The sequence below is a fragment of the Lepisma saccharinum genome, chromosome 25 (genome assembly GCF_977018435.1).
Source record: "Lepisma saccharinum chromosome 25, izLepSacc3.1, whole genome shotgun sequence".
Taxonomy (NCBI): Eukaryota; Metazoa; Arthropoda; class Insecta; order Zygentoma; family Lepismatidae; genus Lepisma; species Lepisma saccharinum.
The window spans coordinates 11,963,871-11,987,812 of NC_139253.1; the positions used below are offsets into that span (position 1 = coordinate 11,963,871).

Sequence of the window (23,942 nt, forward strand, 5' to 3'; positions counted from 1 at the left end):
TAACGATGGAAGCGGCCCCGGCACCTACCCAGTGTCGAACAACATGGGTACCTGGGGGAAACCCTGGGGGGTAAAGGCGGTCAGGGGCGTGATGCTGATCACATCACCCCCACTCACGACCGGATCAAGAAAGTGTGGGGCCCCCACACCCCCTATATGCCTTCATGGCATGGTGCTATGCACAGGGGAGCACTTTACCTTTTTTTTTTTAGTAGTCTAATATCTCCAATTCACTTTCTTCTTCTCTCCTCCCCAGACATTTTAAGAATACATAGTTTTCCCTCTCTCCTATAAATTTGTTAAATATGAGTTACGTGTGTCTGGTTCTCACACGATGAACTGATCAGAATAATCTGTTTGGTGCAGGTACCGATTGTGTAATTCAGATATATATATGCCTTTCTATAAGCACATGAACGCGTTCTCTCATTATTAGTTACATTATTTGTGAATAACATTTTTTTAAATTTCACTCCTGCATTCTTACATGAGCATGTTACGTACTTAGCATTATAATTATGCTTCTACGTGTTTGTGGTGTCCTGCACTGTGGCTGTGTGGTCTAAGGCATCATGCTTTGGGCTCTGGATACAGGGCATGTGTAGGCTTGAGTCTCCTGGGGAAGGTGTAACATCTTTTCTCCTGATATATTGGCCTGTGTATGGACTGGTGGCCACCCATCATTGTGAGGAAATTGAGGAGCTACAAATGAGTAGCATAGCCCAGTCACCAAAACCTACAACTGGTCAAACCTACCACAAGTCACCCCATAACTGGTTGAGAGGTTAGCTGATAGGTAGGTCCTGGCCCTCACGGGTTGTTGCATCATGGGTTATTATTATTTATGTTTGTGGTGTTACTATTTGTACAATTTAAATAGCCTTGATTGCTAAGTATTTACACTCTCTTTCATAATAGCATCTTTTCTTGTGAAAAGAATGTTTCGGACTTATGAGCATAGTCACATTATCACTCATCCTCAACATCACGATTACCCCAAAAAGTGGCAGAAAAGCAAAGTATAATAAACGAAATAAATCAATTACAACAGAATTTCTCGGGAATTAATACTCTGATTCTTCAAAGTGAAGGAATCAGTTTCTGAATTTGAAATTTTACTTCCACAATAATTTCCAGAATTCTAAACCTGTTACAAAAATCGTTACACAATCGGAACCATGAGATTTGTCTTTACACAACATTTGAACTGTGAAATGTGTATTCCAACCTTCATTCTAACCCAGAGAGTAGATAGTGGTTTCAGCTCTGCTGGACAAAAGATATCTTCTGACCTTGATTCTCTGAAATTAGAATTTTCATACAACTCTACATAGAATTCCTTTTCTACAAAAACCTGAACTCATACTGAACACCTTTAGTGTCACTTTCTTTGATTTCCACAAATACAAGTATATCACAAATAAGCATCGTAAATTGTACTAAAAACAAGTTAGAAATAATAACAATCAAATCAAACGCTAATGAATAAGTATTTTTTTAGAACATATACTCAGCACATTACAGTATTTACACAGGAATGAATATAATCCACAGAAATAAAATACGGGTTGTAAAAAGTATTTTGTTTGCCTTGCATACTTACATGGACTGAAACAAAGTTGTTATGATTGAAACAATTCTGTCATCAAGATTTCATGCTTTGTCACTGCAACTTAAAAGTATCAAAAAGGTGAACCACTAATTCATGAGCCATCTTGCAGTCTTTCCTTCAGTTCTTCACATATTGTAGTTTTAAAATTAAACTTAAGTTCACTTATGTGCTGACTGCCAAGTTTTACTATGTGTAAAACAATATGCATGGACCAGTTACTTTCATTATTTATAAATTTAAACACTACAATCATACTTCCCATGTTCAACTTCCACCATGGTTACCTGGATAATATTAAAATACAGCTTTGAAGCAACTATCTTACAAGCTGAGTTGACTGTATCTACAAGGTTGATAAGTAATTTATGTAAAGGCAATTATGTGCTAACACGACCATCAGATTATGAAATCAATAAATTACACTTCTTTCCCGTTGTGAAATGTGCTCGTTAGAACCATTCACATCACAAGCAGTTGAGAATCCAGATGTTTTCGTGGAAAAAAGTTTAAAAAAAGAAAACTATCATTTCGGCAGCAGGCTTGAGTGTTCGTTTCGTTAAACCAAGTCACTATACCACCATATTCACACAATTGTTTATATTTTGCAATGGTTTGTACAAACACCCAATGCAAATCAATGTTAAAATTCATCTTTTTAGATGGTGTTAATAAACGTACATGGAAGTCTCGTTCCTTGCTTCATCAATAATTACTCATCACTGTAACTTGAGACTGCTGGTTCTCAATAAATACTGACGGGGAGATAAAACGGCTCCAACAGGAAGCCTACCAAGTGGGGAGATCATTAAAGAAAAAAGCAGTGGACTTCATTCACCCCTCATTCTCTCGTCTGTTTGTAACAAAACCAAAAATCTGCAAATCTTTATTTAATAGGTTAGGTAACACTGGGTCAGCTAACAAAATATTTTCCAAGTATTTTAACCATGAGTATTAAAGCTACTAACACTGACTAATCAGTTTATCTAAATCTGCACGGAACACTCTGAAGATGCCTAATTTGTAAGCCTCCCACGTGTGCTGCTTAGAGGAACATTTAACACTAAACAGACTGTTGAAATGTTCACTTAATTTTGAATCAGTCTTTCCTCAGCAAAGAAATATATTTTTCCCCACACAAACAACAAACATTTCAAATTGTGTCTCGCTAGACTAAAAACTGCAAGAAACACATTCCATAAAGAGCAATTTTAAGGAAGCAACTCAACTTATCAATCAAAAGAAGTTTCCTCCCACACAGCTTTCAAATTCATTACCATAATTTGTTCAGCTTCGCAAATACCACAGTGATACAAGTTCATTCCTTATCAAATTGTTTTGTGGCACACCGTACGTGCGGAAATATTGCTGTCTTTATGCACACGCTCTCTCATCACCACTCCAATAAGAATTTCTCCGTTCCAGATGTGTTGGCCAAGGAAAGCGGCCCAGCAAAAAATATATTCCTCTATTACATAACACAACCTTGAATAGCTTTGTTGGCAATCCAATATGCCTGCGTAGAATAAATAAACATACGTGGAAGGGGCAAAGCACTTAAAAAGATTTCTGAGAGGGGAGGGATGTTTAGTAGCATTAGAAATTTTCATTACTTCTAGACAACACCCTTTTCTCACACAACTTCTGGTCACAGCAACCGATGCATTGAAACAATACTGTTAATGTTGCATTTGGGAGTCATGCATCTTCACGCACACACACATGCTGCACTGCAGTGGTCTTGAGCTCATTGCAATCAGCATAATTACTGTTAACTTAATATGTGCATTATTAATATAGTACTGTACCAGCAAAATGATGTGTAATTTCAATGTAAAATCAACTTAATTTCTCAGTAACAATAGAAAACTCCTTCATACACAAAGTTCACACTGTAAGGGATTGGGAATCTTTCCACTCTAAAGCTCAAGGTGAAATTTCTCTCAGGAGTTTGCCATACAATTTGCACATATTCTTTGCAAGTGCTCCTATAAATAACAAAAAAGCGGAGGACACAAATGGAAAAAGAACGTGCTATTACTTTTGGTAAGAGCAGAAGATACCTAACATTCACTGAAGACCGCCATGTCAGATTCGACTGAACATAAACCTCTTCGCAGCTCTCAGTTCTGCCTATTACCAAAACCAAAGTGTGATGATAAAACTACTTTTTTTTTTAAATTCCCTATTATTTCGGGTTCATCAATTATTTATGGAAGAGCCACAACAGTAGAGACAAATCCTACTGTCATTCCTCGATGGACCTTCAGTTTGTTTTTCAAGTAAATTTTTAACAAGTACTCTGCATGGGCTACCTGCCGTGAAGCACGATAGCTTTAGCAAACACACTAATGTCTGAATCCTTCCCATTTTCACCCTTTCATAGGGGTACAATCATCTTCATCCTTATCCACCACTGGTAGTCACAGTTTCAGTTCGTTCGCTATCTTGGAAGCAATGTTCTTGAATCCGATCGAGGTTCCCGAAATACGTTTAAAGCGCACTCCATTTAGCGAAAGGCGTGGTAGTTTACATACTTCGATTTCCCACTGAACGAGGGAATCTGTATTTGGATCACCGTGAACACACAAAAGGAGGAATCGTTCCCGCTGCTCATAGTCACAATTATTGGCATCCAGTACCTGTAATTCAAGCACAGAAAAGAACATTCATTACTTATCAGTGGACACAGTGCCACAAGGGTTATATACATCGTGAAAACCAGTTACAGTGGAACCCTGATTTTACATTTCCAGGGTTTACATTTTCCAGCATTATACATTCAATAATCATGGTCCAAATAGAGTAAAATGCTATAAGATATTTTCACTGAAAAACATAAAATCGAGGTTTCACTGTACATCCAAATAATTTGATGGATCTTATGTTTATGTGATCTTTGCAAAATATAAAGATGTCATCTGACCAACTCTTCAACTAAATTTAAACAAGTTATGCTGTTAAGCGAATGGGTCATTCCACGTCAAGTGGCCTGCTTGACCCTCTTCAATTCTGGCGAACGTTTTACAGGTTATGCACACATCACACATGGAGACCTGGAAAGTTTCAGATCAATAAGTAGTTTGGTTGGGGCACCAGGCCTGCTTCTGTGAAGGTCATTTTTTTAATGCAGTGGAAAATATGAATGTTATGATGAATTTGCCACAAATTTTAGCAAGCTGCAACTACTGAATAAATTGCTTTGAAGGCTAGCATTTCTCCAATTTATGGACCATGGGCATGTCGTAAAGCTGTTTAAATGGTATCCTGTCTGCTCAAATATTTTATGAGTTATTCATCTTTAACACCCTTCCCCCTTAAAAAAAAGTAATCATAAATTTGAACCCATTTTCACAAGTCTATATCTAAAAACTGACACTTCTAATTTGATCATTGTAAGCATCACTGGAGACAACACATCCGAGTTGACTAGAAACCTTGAGTTTCATTTTGGTGCTTTGCGGAATTAATATTTTTATATCCCTTGTTTCTGTGCTATTTATCAAGTGATTTCAATTTTCTTTTTTTTAATTTGAATACTCTAAATAAGATCTTCAACTATTTGGTTGATAACCTGGACTACTTTTTTAGTTGGACTGGCTGTTGTGAGCCGCCAACTTGTTTCATGTGCTCTTGGTGTTGTCTTGACAATCTCTGAAGCCAGTGACATTTACTTTAACCTAGCATGCATTGCATATAATCGTTCCCTAAAATTTACTCAGCAATTGAATAAAACTTGGAAGATTTTAAAATAACACCCTGTACATCAATCATAAGCATTGATAGGGAGAAAACTCCCAAACATAACTATATTACCTGTCATCTTTATATTACATCAAATATAAACAGGATACAGCCGAAGTAGAATAAATATGAAATGCAAAGCTACATGCTTTAATAGAACATCTATAATGAGCACAAAGTTTCACCACATAGCATGTGTGTATACATAAAATAAACTTTTCTATTACCTTCCTGATTTCTGCCATTATTTCATTTGGATCTCTTGAAGATGTAGTCTTCATACTCCACGTAAATCGCAATGACCGAGGCTTCACCTGATCATCATTAACAGCACTACTGTAAAGTAAATTGAAGAATTATTTACCATTCGCAAAAGCACGTGAAGATTCTAGGTGTCATTTATAAATGACAATTCTATAATATAGTATTAATATGCACAAAAAAAGAAGAGAATTTAGTTAATAGTTTAAAAAATAACTTTCAATTATATGTTATTTCAAAGTCAAAACATGCATTTTTGATACTACTTTGCTAATGACTTATGTTAAGCCCTCCCTATTTTTGCATGCACATTTTATGTTCCACTCCCATTCTTCGGGACTAACTTGCACTCATTTGTAAATTCTGTCCCATCCACTGATTTCGACTCAAATTCTCCATCTGTCACCAGCAAGGAACATTAAACTTTCTGAGTTCCACATATTTCTCCAGATTTTGTAACAAACAAAATTTATATTTTCCACCATTCAGGGTTCCACTCACACTCTTCCAGGTTTCCCTGGCAATTTTTTAAAAAAGGGGGATCATTCGATGCTTCTTTAAAGTGGAAGAAAAGTGACAAAATAACAAACACATATATTCAAGTTTCAATCACGATTAGCAAAAAGTGGAAGAAAAGGGATGGAAAATAAAAAAACAAAATTTCAATCACGATCAGCAAAAAGTGGATGAAAAGGGATGGAAAATAAAAATAATCAAGTTTCAATCATGATTAGCAAAAAGTGGAAGAAAAGGGATGGAAAATAAAAATAATCAAGTTTCAATCATGATCAGCAAAAAATGGAAGAAAAGGGATGGAAAATAAAAATAATCAAGTTTCAATCATGATCAGCAAAAAAAGGAAGAAAGGGATGAAAAATAAAAATAATCAAGTTTCAATCATGATCAGCAAAAAAAGGAAGAAAAGGGATGGAAAATAAAAATAATCAAGTTTCAATCATGATCAGCAAAAAAAGGAAGAAAAGGGATGAAAAATAAAAATAATCAAGTTTCACTCATGATCAGCAAAAAATGGAAGTAAAGGGATGGAAAATAAAAATAATCAAGTTTCACTCATGATCAGCAAAAAATGGTAGAAAAGGGATGGAAAATAAAAATAATCAAGTTTCAATCATGATCAGCAAAAAAGGAAGAAAAGGGATGAAAAATAAAAATAATCAAGTTTCAATCACGATCAGCAAAAAGTGGATGAAAAAGGATGGAAAATAACAAAAATTATCAAGTTTCACTCACAATTAGCAAAAAGTGGATGAAAAACATCAGAAATAACCAAGTTTCAATCATGATTAGCAAAAAAGTGGAAGAAAAGGGATGGTAAATAAAAAAAATCACCATTCCAATCACAATTTGCAAAAGGAAAATAACAAAAATAACCAACTTTCAAGTGTTAAAACAGAAAGTGCATTGAAGAGAATATAGTTCATAAGTGGAATTTAAAAAAAAAAAACATTTTATGCAGAATATCTTCCAAAAAGCTGGATTCATTTACCATTCTCTAATCCTGGCAAAAAATTATTTCATTTTCCTAGACTCTTCCAGGTTTGTGAGAACCCTGTGTAAGCAAAAACTGGGAAGTTGTAATTCACCAACAGCATTAACAGGACTGGCTATTACAGTCTACATGGATGGATTTTTGGTTCCATTTGCACATGCAAAGTAAGACCAATGTATTGTGCTTTTATCCTTCTTACCACACACATACACACACACACACTACAGCTGAATTAGGACATAAGTAATGACATCTGTAACAGGAAGCAGTATCCAATTTGATAACCAACAAAGGACCATTTCATTCCAATGTGCAAATACTTAAAACGTATACAAATGCCAGGAATAGTGATTACATAAAAATGAATCAATTATTGTGACCCTAAGTGAAGTTCATTCAGTTTTTCATTTACTCTGCTTCAATTGTTAAAAACTATAAAAACAATTTGAATTCTTGTGTTACTCTGCTGAAATTATGTACCTGGCAACTACAACTACCCATCAGGGAAGCTCCTAAGTAACATTTTATAATTTTTGGTTTATTAAATTTTTTACTTTTAGAATATCAATTTACAGTTGCAGGATTGGATGTCTGAAGGCTAGGCTCCATGTACACTATTATTTGTGTGTCTCAGCAAACATGTTAAAGAACAACGTTGCTTTTCTAAATTTGGAAGGGTTTTGTCTGAATGACAGATGGGAGAGCCAGCCATCTGTACCTATCCTTTTTGGTCAGGACAGGGACATATGGAAGGCTTGTGTTGCTGCAGCTATAAACCTTCACGTTTGAGAAGGTTAGAGAGTTAGATACTTTTAGACAATCTGTGTGAACTGTTGTCTAAATATTTTTAATATAAAATAACGTTAAAGTTCCAGAGAATTATTATGCATATCTGGACCACTGCAACTATAATGCAGACAGACTATCTTGAATGATCTAGCAGGTGTTCTAAATGCATCTAAATTATTCTGAATTCAGAACATCGTTGTGGTTCTCCAAAACACTTTACAAAAAGTCATGTCCACAACAAAAAATAACAGTTTACAAGACCAACAGAAAAATTGTCTATAACAGTTTTGGCATGTAGCATCCTTGATGGAACATCCAGATACCAGTATGGAATTATCTCTATGTATCAAATTATGAAAAGAAACAATCATTCTTAACCAATGATAACAGCGGGAAAAAATATGTTTGTTTCTTTGCAACTTTTATCATCACTTTTCAAGATTTTTAAACCCCTTTAAATATTACATCCTTGTAAATTTTATCATATTTTTCATATTATTTTTTTTGTAAAAAATAACAAGGGTGTATCAGTACTTCAGGCTCTTTACCCTCTCTCGTGATGTCAGGTAGCGATTCATTTGCGGCAGGTGAGTTCACCCTTCACCCTAAGGGCACCTGCCACTCATCTAACCTAATTTACACCCTCATCTGTCAAATCTGCGGGAACTTCTACCTAGGCGAAACCTCCACCCCCTTGAATCTAAGGATAAATAATCACCGTTCCTCCACCCAAAACTCCGATTTCACAGTTGCCATCCACACCAACAGCCATAACACCACCTTCAATAACTGCTTCCGTGTGGCCATCATCCACCTTTTACCCCCCCGCTCTGACACATCTTTCCGCAGGCGATGGGAAAGGGCCTATATAGCAGGCATGCACGCCACTATACCCCCCGGACTCAACCTATCCAACCAGTAACTCTTTCCTCTCCTCCCCGAAACTACCCACCCACCTGACAGTAAACACTGGCTAAAGTATTTCGTGTTTCCTTTCAACTGTTTCTGGCAACACTGACCGTAGAGACGCTACGGTCAGTATTCTGTGCCTCTACTCAAAGTGTCGTCGATCTTTTTTCTACCGTCTTGAAAATGCGACTCAGATCGCGAAATATTGAATTATTTCTATTCGTGTGGTAAGTGTTTACTGTCTCCTTCATTATTTGTATTTATCCGCCCTTCTGGCACCATTTCTAACCCTATTCCTGTATATATATATATATATATATATATATATATATATAAATCAAAGAAGAAGAAAGGAAACACTCACCGGACAGTGGAAAAATTCAAAATTTTTGCTAACTTAGTAGCATCATCGGTGTGAGACGAAAGAGATGAAACCGGAAGTTGGGGCCCTGCAGAGTTGCCAGGTCCCCATCGAAGAAGAAGCGGCGTGTAGAACGAAAAAACACTGTTTCGTCACCAGGCACGTCGAAAACTGAGTGTGTGGGATGGGTTGGGTTTGGTTAGGAGGGAGGGAGGGAGGGTGGGGTGGGGTGGGGTGAGGTGGTGGCATTACTGGGTGGCCTTGTTTAGGCCAGGTGGAGTGGTTGCACTCATGGCCGATATATAGGCCCTCTCCCATCTTTTGCGAACACAGGTGTTGGCTGGTTGGGGTAGGAGATGGATGATCACTACCCAGAAACAGTCGTTGAAACTGATGTTGTGGTGGTTGGTGTGGGCGGCGACAGTGAAGTCCAGGTTGTGGGTGGAGGAGCGGTGGTTACTGATGCGGAGGTTGAGGGCCGTTGATGTTTCCCCCAGGTAAAAATCACCACAGATGTTGCAGGTGAGGATGTAGATCAGGTTTGAGGCATGGCAGGTCCCTTTGGGATGGAGGGTAAATTTTCCAGTGGCCGTGTGCATCTGGTTGGACTTCACTGTCGCCGTCCACACCAACCACCACAACATCCGTTTCAACAACTGCTTCCGGGTAGCGATCATTTATCTCCTACCCCAACCAGCCAACACCTCTGTTTGCAAAAGATGAGAGGGAGCCTATATATCGGCCATGAGTGCAACCACTCCACCTGGCCTAAACAAGGATGTCCAGTAATGCCACCACCTCACACCACCCTCCCAACCCAACCCACACACTCACAGTTTTCGACGAGCCTGGTGACGAAACAGTGTTCTTTCGTTCTACGCACCGGTTCTTCGTCAATGGGGACCTGGCAACTCTGCAGGGCCCCAACTTCCGGTTCCGTCTTTTTCGTCTCACACCGATGATGCTACTAAGTTAGCAAAAATTTTGAATTTTTCCACAGTCCGGTGAGTGTTTCCTTTCTCCTTCTTTGATTTTTATTTAGCCCTTTTGGGCCTCGTTGCTTTTATCCATTTTTTCTCCTTATATATATATAATAAGAATTTGAGCAGACATTTTACACAATACATTCTTTAATACAAGTCTCACATAAAATGTGCATTTCTAAGTATTTCCTACAAATTAAGTAAAAATTAGCTTATGCTGGTTAATGTTGAAGTAGATTGACTTGATGATTTTATATTATATAATATATATATATAATGACTGAATTGCATTATGCATGCATTTCCTGATATTTCAGTTGTCTGTAATAACACCAGAATATAAAAAATGTACAAACACTTCCATTACTGGAGATGTCAAAAATAATGCCATTTCAACTTGTTATGCAATTCAGACAAGAATAAATATCACCATATCAATTTCTTAAATTCCACATTACAACCAGCCCATATTTAAAAATTCAAAATCTACTGAATTTTCAAATAATTAATCAAAACCTACATATATGCATTGCATGCATTGTAAGTTTGTAAGTTCTTAAAACTAACTTCTAGTAATTTTGTAAGCATGCTTATTTTTCATATCCCCACACCTTTACTTTCCTTAAATGCAACAATATATGCTAGAAAAATTCAGACATAACCATTATGTGAGGAGTTACTGGTTCTGTGCAAAAACATGAGGATGCATGCTTTGACTACATTAACAAGCAACTTGTCACACTCAAGCATGTGAAATGCCAATTCTGAACAACAAGCAATGAAATAAAATAAGAACAAAAACAAATTCTGCTCACAGTGATAAAAAGTAATTAAGTCTAGAATAAAGGCAATTGCTAACATACCTAACTACATGTTTAGGGACCGGGTCCATGGGTCTGAAATTTAAAAAAGCAATCTAAACAACAGGAGCGAACTTATAGGTTGGCAAATACAGTACAAGTTTACATTAGCAGGTGCTGGATTCAAAGATAACTGCACCACATTTATGAACATATAAAGAAATAAATGAAAACAAAATTGAGAAAAACAAATAAAGATCAATGGCATAACTGCACAGCAATTTAACTTAACACACTAAAGCCAAAACCTTTCAATCATGTTTGGAAATATTTTACACTTATAAATAAATGCAGGTTGCACCTAATGACAATAAATAAAAAGGCACAAATTGATTAATTACACAGCTTTATTTGGTGAAGTGACAGTCACACTTAACATTCTACCCTTGTAATAAATAAATATATCAGTAGTGGTTTTGGCACAGTGAAAAATAGGTTTTTATAATTTCAACATGCCTATGCACTTAAGGATGTAAGAACGTGCATGCATACTAAGATTTTCCCCCTTCACTATTATACCACTTTGTATTCACACTCTAGGCACATCTTCAAAAAAAGAGAGAAGGTTTTCTGCAGTATAACTGCTTGACATTATTTATGAAAATAGTAGTCCATTTATCAAATGGCACCTATAATGAATAAAACTATTTACAATGACATATTACACTTGCATATTAAAACTTGGTAGAGCTATTTACACTCATGCACACATCCATCCATACTCACTCACTCCCATACTACATGTGTCTACAAAATAACAATTTTTAGGCACAATCGACCACATTCAAATTCATTTAACATGAAACAGTGGAACAGAACAGAGAGGCATTACAGTTGATACCAGGTTCCTGCGTACTAGTCAACTATTTTAGCCAAAATCAGCACCTAGTACTTTTACGACAAACATACTATTGCACCAAAAATCCACATAAACATGCGGAATTATCACCGATTAATTTAAAAAGAAAACCATTTTTACAAGCAAATTAACATCTTTACAGTGACTTCTTGTCCATGTTTCTTCAGATTTCTTCAAAACAAAAATTATTTCTGGCTTGCCTGTATGGACATTTCAGTGTAAAAATTAGCTTCATCAATTTCAAATAAAAATGAAAAAAAGTAAAGAAAGGTAGTCTTACATGGCATCTTACATGGCAACATGTTGTGTATGTCCTGTTTATTCCTTTCCTTTGTCAGAAATAATCTGTTTGTGTCTGTCTGTCTTAGGTTGACAAAGTCATGTATAAGTAACATTCTTACTAGGCCACATACTATTTACACCTGCTTCGTTAATTATTAATTACTGTAGTACAAAAAAATTAACATTTTCTTATGTTTAACTACTAAAAACAAACATGGGTGTACACTTCTAGATTTTGCGAGTGACACATTAAAATTCTTATGTAAATGTTGTTCTTGGGTACATCAAGACTACAGTTCAAGGTGAGATCCAGAAAAAAGTACCGGACTGTACACCCAACAAGAAAAAAGTCTGTTTACTTTTAGCCACTAGGTTGTCAGGAAGGCCTTCGGACAATGGTTAAAATGATGTGAATGACTGGTCTGCTAAAATATATCTTTTCCAAATCTTGGCAGTTGAAGTCACGTGGTCCTGCCTAACTTTCGTCAGCAATATTTTAATCCTCAAGGTGAAGGTTCGCATTAGCGGTAAATGAGATGGAAAGAATCAATAACCATTGTACAGAAGTTGCGTACAAGAATATTGAACAGATTTCCTGCAAAAAACTAAGAATTTCTAAGCTGGTTAGGTTTTGGAACTCTGACAAGAATGAAAACTACACGAGAATTTGCTTAAAATAAAACACGTACGTGCATCAACAAATGCCTCTAGCTGCCTCCACGTTTCCTGCTTGTCTCCAACTCATTACCACAAAAAATAGTTCATAAACTCAAAACAAGTTGTTACTACAATATGACCTAATGACACAATATTCTTTCACATCCTTTTAACCCTTTCAGTGCTTATAAAACATGCACATCACTTTTTTCTACAAGTTATGTTATTTTAGTTCATATTAATGTTATATATTGTACTGTGAATTATACGAAATGGAAGTTCACATTAAGGAGCAAAATAGTCACTCATTAAAAACGAATACCACATTTCTGATTTCAGTGTAACACAGACAAGACATTTTGGAGAATTCAAAATGTTCACATCAGTGCAGGGGATGTCTTTGTAGTTACGCAATAAAAGATCAAACTTTTTGCACAATGCAAACCAAGTTCAACAAGTTAATTCCCCATGCACAAGAAAATTAAACTTCAACTTGTAATCCAACACTCCTTTTCTTAGCAGCGAATCAGCACCCGGTTCGTTTGTCTCAGATTTCCACCACTACGAGGCAGCTCCTTCCAATGATCAGCCTACTAAGTTAGGTCCTAGAGACACAAGCAGAAAAGCTGCCTGTAGCATCACATCACACATGAGTTTGAATGTATATCTAGTGAAACCATGCACATTGATCTAAGTTACTTTTAAAAAGGCATTGTGAAGTCCACCATTCTGACTGTCACTTTTCCTTCTCTCTCTCATTTTAGATTAAAAATTTGGTAATACATGTTCTCATTTTTAAAATTTGTTTCAAGGTCCAGAATTCCTGTACTTACAATGCTATTTTACCACACGCAATATTTTTTGAAATAACAAAAAAACAGCAAAAGCAATGAAAGGGTTAAGAGTTAATGATACTCCAGCAAACAAGAAAACATTTTGAAGTACAATTATACACATGTCTGTTAAATATAAATGGTATGACAATTACTGGAGCATCATTTCTAGAAAGAAAGTTACAATGTTTCTTCAACTGATGCAATGTTCACATAGCAAAACATTTATAATTAAACTACAGAACACAAACGCTGATTTTACTCTTGTGGCTAAGTCACAGTAACTATGCTAGACATGGTTACGAAAGAAATCAGTGATTTGATATCTTTCTACGCAAAGGTACGAGCAATGAAACTGAACTTACCGTTTAGAAAAACGCGACGAGAGCTTGGAGAAAAAAGAAGTCCTGGCTGAATGACTGATTGCTGAAGTGTCTTGAGACTGCAGTGGCGTTGCAGGGCCGTGGATTCCAGTGTGATTGCGTTGTCTATTCTGCCCACTATGAAAAGTTGATCGATTCGGCACGTTGCGGGGAAAAGGTATACGGTTGGTAACTGCTGGCGACACAGGTGTTCGGTTTGTGCTAAGAAGAGAAAAATCCATGAGATACATGCAACACTACTACAGCATTAAGAATAACTGAAACAGAAACTTTAACATAACAGTGTAATATATTGAAAAAAACTATTTCTTTTCTTGAACTATTGAGAGAGAATTGTTAGTAAATACAACATTGTCCTGATGCTATTAATAAACCACCTTCCTTCAAACTGTTTTACACTATTTTCATTCATCATGCTGAAGGTTCTACATCTTGTTCAATAACACCTAATGGGGTGAAAACATGTAATCCATTGAACTAATACTTCATTGAATACTGTTTAATAATAATATACAATAACACACCTAAAATGTACAAAAAAACTAGATGTTTTCTTGCCTTGAAGGTAACGATTAAAATTTAAATATTCAGTTCTGAAAATAATACACTGCCCTCCAGAAATTAAGCAACAACAAGAAAATGTGAGGTACAAGAGAAAACAGTTGGAGAAAAGATAAGAAGAGTGGTGGGCACGCTGAAAGAAAGCAACGAATGCGTTAGGGATCATATCCCTTATTAGTATCAGACAACGGTCACTTTCGTTACAAATAAAATATGTACACCCTCCGGCCTTGTGTTTCATTCTATTGGATGATCACCATTTGTTGCTTAATTTATGGAGAGCAGTGTATATCTATTATCCTATTCATATGAAATGAAAATATGGAATGCTTGTGATTTGCATAGGTGTGTGTGTGTGTGTGATGATGTTCACCTTCACATACTCTCTATCCCAACAATCTCAGTTGAATAGAAGAGGAGGGAATATGAAGGTACCACATACAGAATGCAATATGTACAATTAGCACAAGTTTGACTTGAAAATAAAATAAATCTGGGCAATGCTGGCCTCATTTGTGGTGGCTTCTCCCGTGAATGAGATTAGCATTGAAATTTTTAACTTTCCATATGCCACAGCATTTTGATCACTAGCTCATGGTACCCAATGCTCAATACAGGGTTTCCAATTCAAAACTCCCCTGTTTTACTTTGAAAAGTAATTAAAGCAACCACAGTTAAAATCAGCAAATACAAGCATTTAAAAAAATCAGTACATTTCTACGTGTGTTCCTCTGATGGAAGACTGACAACTTTAATGTGTTAATGAAAAGAAGAAAGAAAAATGCATACATTCCCTTTCCTTCGGGGCTCGTTAAACCAATGTACAAAGGGTCAAATTTTTGCATCACCACAATGAGGTTATCATGCTTCCATCAATGTGGAACATATGGCTGGAAACCACGGGAAGATGCATGGAGATGAACCAATTTTTTTTTGAGTAGGTGCCGTGAGCAGTTCTTATTTGAGGAGTTCTGAATATGAACTGTTAAAAAATAAATAACATGTTGGGCTGTTCTTGCATTTATGCACATTTGTAACGTACCCTACTTTATATTTTTTCTTGTTTCACATTGCCTTCCTGCCACTTTTGGCTGATTGTGGTGATGAGCATGGCTGATAATAATAAAGGAAGGAATACTCACAAAGATATGCTCGCCCAGGACAGGACTTGAATGAAAACCTTTGGAGAGACTGTGAGCACTACTGCTACGAGGCAGAGATTGGTCGAGATTGGTCAAGATTTGTACAGGGTTAGCGAGCATTTAAATTCTTTAATTCTGAGAAATAAACGTGAGTATCAGAACCAGGCAGTGAAGACAACCAAACCTGGCAATTCCTTATGCAAAACATTACATACAGTTTGCTATGCATTGCTCCTTAGGTGTAGGGAACGGTTTTCCGCATTATGGCCACCGTACTTATGGCACCAAAATTCTTTTCCTGTCTGTATTCAAGATTCACTTTGTGTAGTTCAATATTTTCCTATGATCCATGATTATCCAAAATTTTTCAGCACAGTGTAGATGGCAGAAATTACAAGAACCTTTGTTGCTTACTATGTCGAATTTAAAGTTTTGAGACATTGATTACAATCTACTTATGATTAACAGAAGTTTCATGTACCTGAGTAGGAAATAAAATTGTTATTCACCATACAATTACACACTCAATTTCTATCATTAATAAAAAATACTCAAAATTAAATCAATCTAGTTACCATACAATTACACACTCAATTTCTATCATTAATAAAAAATACTCAAGATTACATCAATCTAGGTATCGGCAACACATTAGCTGCAAGTAACAGTTGCTTTAACAAGATTTAATATATTTGTGTTATGGGGAGTGGAAAATGCAGTTACTTGTATGTATATATTCAAAAGTGGCACTTTTTCTGCCAAAACTGATCCTTAGTCACTTTTGTAATTTTGCTACCACTATCTCAATTCACTTAGGAACTCTAACCAAGAGTCAGTTTTGTGGAAAAAGTACTTCATTCAAGTTCATACGTAATTTTTATACAAGTTTATTTAGTTCACAATGCAAGAATAAAAAATGCATTACCTTCGCCAATTGGCAATGCTTTACGTGACTCATACATATTTAGAACAATAACAAAAATAAAACAATGAATTAGATAAGTGGAATATTAGAATACAAGTAAAAAAATATGGACTTTTTTTTCCCACTGGCATATTTCTTTAATACTAGAAATGAGAAATAGATAGCATCAATTGGAAAAAGACACAGAACTTCTTGGTTCATGGAATATTATTGTATCCCAATTTTGGGGATTGCAATGTATGTAGGATTAAGTTTCTCTAAATGTGAAAAGTCGTTTGAAATAAAAAAGGATAAGAAATACACACAGTTCTGAAGATCTAGTTTACTGAATGTTTCAATAGCTCATCAAGGGTGACAAGTCATCTGGTTTTCTACATGGAGTCTGCATTCTTTAATTGTTCTCGTAATGCTGTCAACACTTAAAATTGGGAAACTTCATCCGAAAAAAGAATGTAACAATACTAGGAATTGGACTATATCTAACAATCGTATGGACTGGAGAGTTTTGCAGCCACTACACTGAGGAATTACGAGTTCAACTACAAAGTCTACTACTTTTTGTAGTAATAAGTGCACGTTATGCATAGAAAGGCTAATCATGAGCCTATTTACATTTTAAGGGCAAGTCTGATGTATTGAAATGAGCTAGTAAACGGAAGAAAATTTCGACCCGTTGATTACAAAATGAAATCAGCCACTTCAGAATCAGCTCCTATTTTGTGACATTCCAATTGACAGTAACACTGAAAAAAGAGCAACGGAATTTATATCTGAAAACCATAAAAATTACAGGACTTGGAGAATGTACAACTGAAAATACAAAGTTTCCAGCTGTAGCACGAAGGAATGGCTACTTGTGTGTGGGCAGTTGTGTGCTTCGGGACAAATTCTAGTGCATTTTACCATTACTTCAGTGGCACTGGTGTGCATGCAGAAGCTACAAATTACACAGAGATGACCAAAAAAAAGGCATAAGTACATATTAACAAATATGTGCATTGTTCATAAATGCCTGTGACTAAAAATTAAATGAAAGTGAACTCCTGATGTTGAGCTACCACACGGAAAATTGCATACTACGTATGCTGAGAAGGGGGTGTAGATGGATCTAAGTATGAGACATTAGCATTAATGCTAATTAGGGTTGACCCAACAACATTGTTAAGTTGTTCAGAACATTATCAACATTAATATAAGAGTATTTCATTGCATTATACCATATTAATTTACCAGCATTTTTTCTCTTGATCGTTACGTGTTTCTAATTTACATTCACCGGATTCGAATCCGGGAGCCCTGGTGTCGTAGCATGCTGTGCTAACCACTCTGCTACAGCGGTTGGCTTGTGCATGCTAAGAAATATATCTCAACTTTTCAATTTTGAATTTCTAATCTGCCTAAAGTCGCTGCTTGATCCTTCTATGTTAAAAAAATATTTTTATTATGATAAAATATGTTTTGCAGCTAATGTGTTGCAGTTATGATTATATATTTAGAGGAAAAAGTTTATCTACTGTAGTCAAAATACTTATTTGTGGAAATCTACGAAAGCACCTCCAATACAAAAAGAACTGTACTACCAAACTACCATTCATTCATGAGCAAAAAAACAAGTAAATGGAATATACATGCATCACTTTTCTCCCATCTAAATATATGTACAAAAAAAATTTTTAGTTCAAGTTTTAGCATGTACACATACAACAAAATATTCTAATTCCAATTTAGTACAATTCTAAGTCAATAGACATATGTAGTAAACCAGGTAGGCAAAGGTAAGGCAAAGGAGTTCTATTGCCTCATAATAATGGGTTAAGTTAATACTTGGAGAAATCATTTAGGAAAAGGAGGGTATATTTACAGCCAAAAAGGTACATTGAGGAGCCAAATAAACATACAAAAATTATTTCCCCCTCAAAAATCCCACAAAAACAATTTTCAAAGAAAATATTGTATGTAACATATTAGTATCAAGCATAAATACAATTTAATTTTTGAAAAAAGAAGTGTAATGTGCATCATGCTAAAAAGTAAACATGCTACTAAATTAAATACTCATGCAATTTGATTGCAGAATGTCATTTCAGCATGCATATCCTTTTACTTTGTACTATGTTACAAACAAAAGCTTTAAGACAAACTAATACACTACTGCTATTCAGAACTAAAATAACGAAACTGGCTTTGTAAGCTTTGCGGGATAGGGGGAACTCGTAATAGGGCCTTGTTGCTTTCAACTTCCAAATTATGAATGTATTCCATTCATTTATCTACAACGTTACCAAACAGAAACTTTTGGAACTAAATGGATTTAGGAAAAATAAATTTACTACTGGATTCTATACGTACTGTACTTGATACAAACATGTACTTTAAACATAACACATTACATTTAACGTATAATTAATGTACTTAAGACAGGCCCTATCACTTTGAATTGTGAAGCAGCATACTACCTTTGCCTGAGAGGATCTATAGGGGTTTCTAGGGTCGGGTGATCAGCTCTGCCAGCAGTTGAGATGGAGGCGGACTTGATATGGCCCTTAGCGGGTCGTGATGGTGGGCCGTCACCAGCTCCTGTAGTTGCTAGAACGCTGTTGACACAAATAACCACTGTTACTTCATGCACTTCGGGTGAAAAAGGGTGAAAAAAGTGTTTTGGAGGGTGGGTTAAGTGCTTGAAAAAAAGGAGCAAGACTACTTTGTCAACGACTTATTTCTCTTTTAACACCAAGAACTGCAGAAGTATGTTGGCTACAAACATGACATTAGATTAAAAGGGAAAACAACTGATGGTTAGATCAAGCAATTTTCATGCACAATTGTATTTTCAAATTTTACCCTCTAATTCAAACCAATTCAATTTTTACTATTTATTTTTTAAAAAAAATTACAATGTTAGAGAAAATATCACCAAATAAATTTACACTGAAGAACTAAACAAGTTACTTAGTGAAAGAGTGTATTGTCAATGAAATATAAGTTCAGTCTAACCACTGCAGAGCTACACGTAGCTTAATTCTTGAACCATGTGGAACAAAATTTACATTAAAACATCGTGCAAACTTTTTTTTTTCTTGTTTAAACAACTGTAATAAAATTTAAAATTGTTAATAAGCTCAGCTCTTTACACAAGCATATCATTCTCTGCCATACAATTTCAGGCAGCTAAGACAACATATTCAGCCTTTTCTTTATAGAGATCCCATGCAGTTATGTACAGTAAGCTGAAACAAAAATAAATCTCTGCGAGGAAAAAAAATATAATCTTTTGGGACTCTTTTTCCTTTGAAGATTCAAGCTATTAGAATATTCATTACCTCTGCGTGTCTCCAACAGCGTTTGTCTTTTCATTTGAAGATGCCTTAGCTTCATAACTAATAGTGCTTCTTCTTGTAACTGAACTCTGAACCAACGCTCTATTGCCAGTCATTGTGTTTGACTTTGTAACACCACGAGGTTTTCCTGGACTAGTAGCACTCACACCTAAAAAAGATTATTAATTACACTGTGCCCTGAAATAAACATTCACAATTCACTACACACACTATTTAATCAACACTGTTACATTGTGACTGTTTCAGTCTACCAGAAACAATGTATTAGTGATTGGTAGAGGCATGCATATTTTGTTTTTGACGAAAACATGATATGTGAAATAAGAATAACACATTGTAATGTTAACATTTCAGGTTCCTGAAAAGTGTGAGGTGAATTCTGCTACCCTCATGTGTCACAAAATGATGCAAAATGACCTGCAAAAATGTGAAATAAGACACTTAAACATGAAATTTACAGTTAGTTACCAACACAAGACTTTCTGAAGTTTGATTTATCCTGTGGGTTATGCAATTCACGGAAAATTGATCAATTCTGCTGTAAATATCTGAGAAGCAAAATTTCACTACTTTATACAGGAATATACTTAATACTCTGGTAACTACATAAATGTGCTATTAGAAGGGATATGTTTATCTCGTGTAATAAGTGCAGTCTTTAAATCAAATTTAGGATAATATTCACAATTTTATAACCCAAATGTCATTTTATATACTGCTTTTGATCCAATTTTCCACCACTATAACATCAAAATTTTATTTATCACTTTTGAACCCAAAATTGACAGTTTTTGTACAGAAATTTTGCTTTTTTATTTACCTCTAGTGATTGGACACATAACCAGTACTTTTATCTGTATTGGCTGATATAGGCAACTGTGGTAAGTATTGTTGCAAATCAGACCAGACAAAAAAATAATCAAATGTGTAAAGTACTAGCAAAAAAGTAGTGTCGTCAACTATTCCCAAGTAGACTATTGGTTCTAGCAACAGGCAAACTAACTTAGGAACTTGAAGAATTTACACACCACAAAAGATCGCTCTTTGAAAATAATAGAAATTACAGGAAAATATGTTGTTTCTTTAAAACTTTGTTCTGGCCCTGTTTGGCCATATTTAGTGTACGGTGAGGAAAGTTGTTTGTGACTGCGACACGTAGGGTAGCTTCAGCAATGCTAAACTAGTAACTAGTATGTGGCTCCTCTTAGTAGTACTCCATAATGCAAGCAAGTATATATATATATATTTTTTTTTTTATGAACAACATAACAGTACTATATTGAAGAATTTCTTGCATAAATTTTCTTCAACCCCAACTATTTATGGCAAGTAGTTGTTCTACTGCACATTTGAAAACTTTTCATCACAAGAAGAAAGAGGGCCGCAACAGTTTAATCAAACCAATCAAGTTTATTCAATAAAAAATACTCTTTATATAAAATATTATCAAAATGAAAGCAACTGGGAGGAAAAAGTGAAATGTGTTTTCAAATTCCAATCCTCCACATTTTTAAATCATGTTTACAATATTCTCACACATTTCAAGGTCAGTGGGAACCCGGTCATACAATTTTCTGCTGTTTGTAGTGTCCTTCACTGAAAGTCTGGATTTTACAACTAGCTACAATCAGTGGAATAATGCATTTTTTAAGAAACTGTAGGGTCATTCGACGTGAAACCACCCAATTGAAAGACAAAATGTTGCTTCATAGTCATGGATTTGCTTCAATTTTTTTTACTCATAAATACTTGCTCCAATATGACAAATATGTAATATTAGACTTGTCCAACAAATATGCTGAGTTACAATTTTTGAAAATTTAAAGATTTTCGGAAATTGGGTTAACTAACAAATGCACCATGTGACACAAAATATGCCATATTTCGGAAACTACAGTATGTGGAATATTGTTATTTATTTATTTACGACTTTGTTTACATGGCGAAGTTAAGGCATTAATGCCTTCTCTTCCACTTAACCAATAACTATAGTGTTCAATTTTTTCTTTACAATTAATTGTATTCAATTAAAAAATGAAAAAAATATAAATGAAAAATAAAGTGACAATAGAAAAATAAGTAATAAAAGTAAAATTAAAATAAAAGTAATACAGTTTGCATACGAGGAGTGAAAAACTGGATTAACCATTAATCACAGTAGATTATTTTTTACTAACACAATGAAAAATATATCTGAAGAGAAAATTAAAAATATATGCAATACAGTTTCGTTAGCTAAGATATTATTCATTGTTTTCTGGGAATTCATTCTAGGTTCAAAATGTTTAACATGTGTAATTTTAATTTTCTTTTGAATATTACAATTGAGGAAGAGGCTTGGATTTCGGGGAGCAGTCTGTTCCAGTGTCCAGCAGAAATAACGGTAAAAGAATTGGCGTAAAAGTTAGATCTGTGGAGAGGAATGGATAGCACAGATTTTTCACGTGTACTTGTGTTGCGGGAGTGAAAGTTCGAAAGAACATGAAACTGCCTGGAAAGGTATTTTGGATCTTTTATTTCTAGGACTTTGTACATTAGGACAAGGTTGTGGTAAATCCGTTTATCACTTAATTTCAGCCACTCGACCTTCGCATAGTACGGCGTCAAATGTTCAGAATATTTTATGTCAAATACGAAGCGAATGCAGGCATTCTGGATTCGCTGCAGACGTTTAGCTTGCTCGTGATTAACATCCGAATAAACAGATTCACAATAATCAATTATAGGGAAGACAAGAGATTGAACAAGTTTGGTTTTTATATATTCAGAGAGGACATTTTTAAGCCGGTAGAGAGAGTGTAGTGCACCAAAAGCTCTTTTACATACTGAAGTCACGTGTTCTCTCCAGGTAAGATGATGGTTGAGTGTAATTCCCAGATTTTTAACTGTGGTGGATAGAGGCAAGTGTATTCATTGACCACAAGCTTAGGGGGATTTAATTCATGTTTTGTTAAGAATCTTTGGGGAGCCTACGAGCATACACTGGGTTTTGGTCAGGTTGACGTGCATTGTTGATTTTCTTCAGGTCCTTGTTGTTTACACATTCGGTTGCATACAATATTTCTTGAGGAGGGAAGGAAAAGTATAATTGAAAGTTGTCTGCATAGATGTGATACCTACAGTAGTTAAGCACAGACAGGAGGTCCTTTATATACAGTGTAAACAGGTGGGGCCCAGTACAGTGCCTTGAGGGACGCCACAGGAGATGCTTTTCCAGGATGACCTTCCATATGGGTCGACGACGCATTGCTGACGTCCATGCAGGCAGGAACGGAACCAGTCAATCGTAGAGTTCGAGAAGCTGAATACGGATGATAGTTTAGCGAGTAAAATTTCGTGGTCAATGGTTTGGAAGGCTTTTGTAAAATTGAGAACAAGCATTGTAAGTTCTCGATTGTCCATGGCTAACCTCATGGCGTCGGTTACGTTGATGAGGGCAATGCATGTGCTGTGGTTGCTACAGAATCCAGATTGAAGGTGGTCTATCGTATAATCCCCCGATTGTTTAAGAGGGGGTATAACTCTGAAAAGCTACGTCTACACTTAACCAAGCAAGGGGGCTAGCCCCGTGAAATAAGAACTACACTCACGATTAACTTTAAACACTACAATTGACTGGTCTGGCATGGGTGTGAGAGAATGAAAGACAAGGATAGAGGAACGTTCGTTACCTGTAGATCTGGAAGTGACGATCGACTCGCTGGTTCGTTGATGAAACTCTGATGAACTCTCCTGAAATAAAACTCCTTTCCGATATTGTACTACTCCTTGCTGTAACTCCTTTCGTAACGTTCGGTTACAACTATTCACGCCATAACTTTCTTAGTTCAACAACTTGTATAATTCCGAGGCACTAACTGTGCACGCGATAGATTTCAGATACCGACTGGGGAGAGAAATATTCTCTCAAGCTATTTAAACGAAATTCGAACTTCG

At 35.7% G+C, this 23,942-nt stretch overlaps 1 protein-coding gene across 13 annotated transcripts in view; it reads right to left on the minus strand.

The window, feature by feature from the left end:
• Positions 1-1,490: 1,490 nt before the first annotated feature.
• Positions 1,491-23,942, minus strand: part of LOC145978960 (serine/threonine-protein kinase MARK2) — a 170,531-nt gene continuing 148,079 nt past the window's right edge. For 10 of the 13 annotated variants that reach the window (XM_083111994.1, XM_083111990.1, XM_083111991.1 and 7 more), the window contains 6 exons: positions 19,989-20,154; positions 19,125-19,262; positions 14,023-14,241; positions 11,030-11,062; positions 5,581-5,689; positions 1,491-4,251 (listed from right to left, as the gene is read on the minus strand). In XM_083111994.1, coding sequence (XP_082968120.1) covers positions 4,033-4,251; positions 5,581-5,689; positions 11,030-11,062; positions 14,023-14,241; positions 19,125-19,262; positions 19,989-20,154 — 884 coding nt within the window. In that variant the 3' untranslated portion in view covers positions 1,491-4,032. Of the gene's footprint in view, positions 4,252-5,580; positions 5,690-11,029; positions 11,063-11,355; positions 13,430-14,022; positions 14,242-19,124; positions 19,263-19,988; positions 20,155-23,942 lie in introns of those variants that run through there. The other 3 variants (XM_083111989.1, XM_083111986.1, XM_083111995.1) reach the window with 3 other exon arrangements.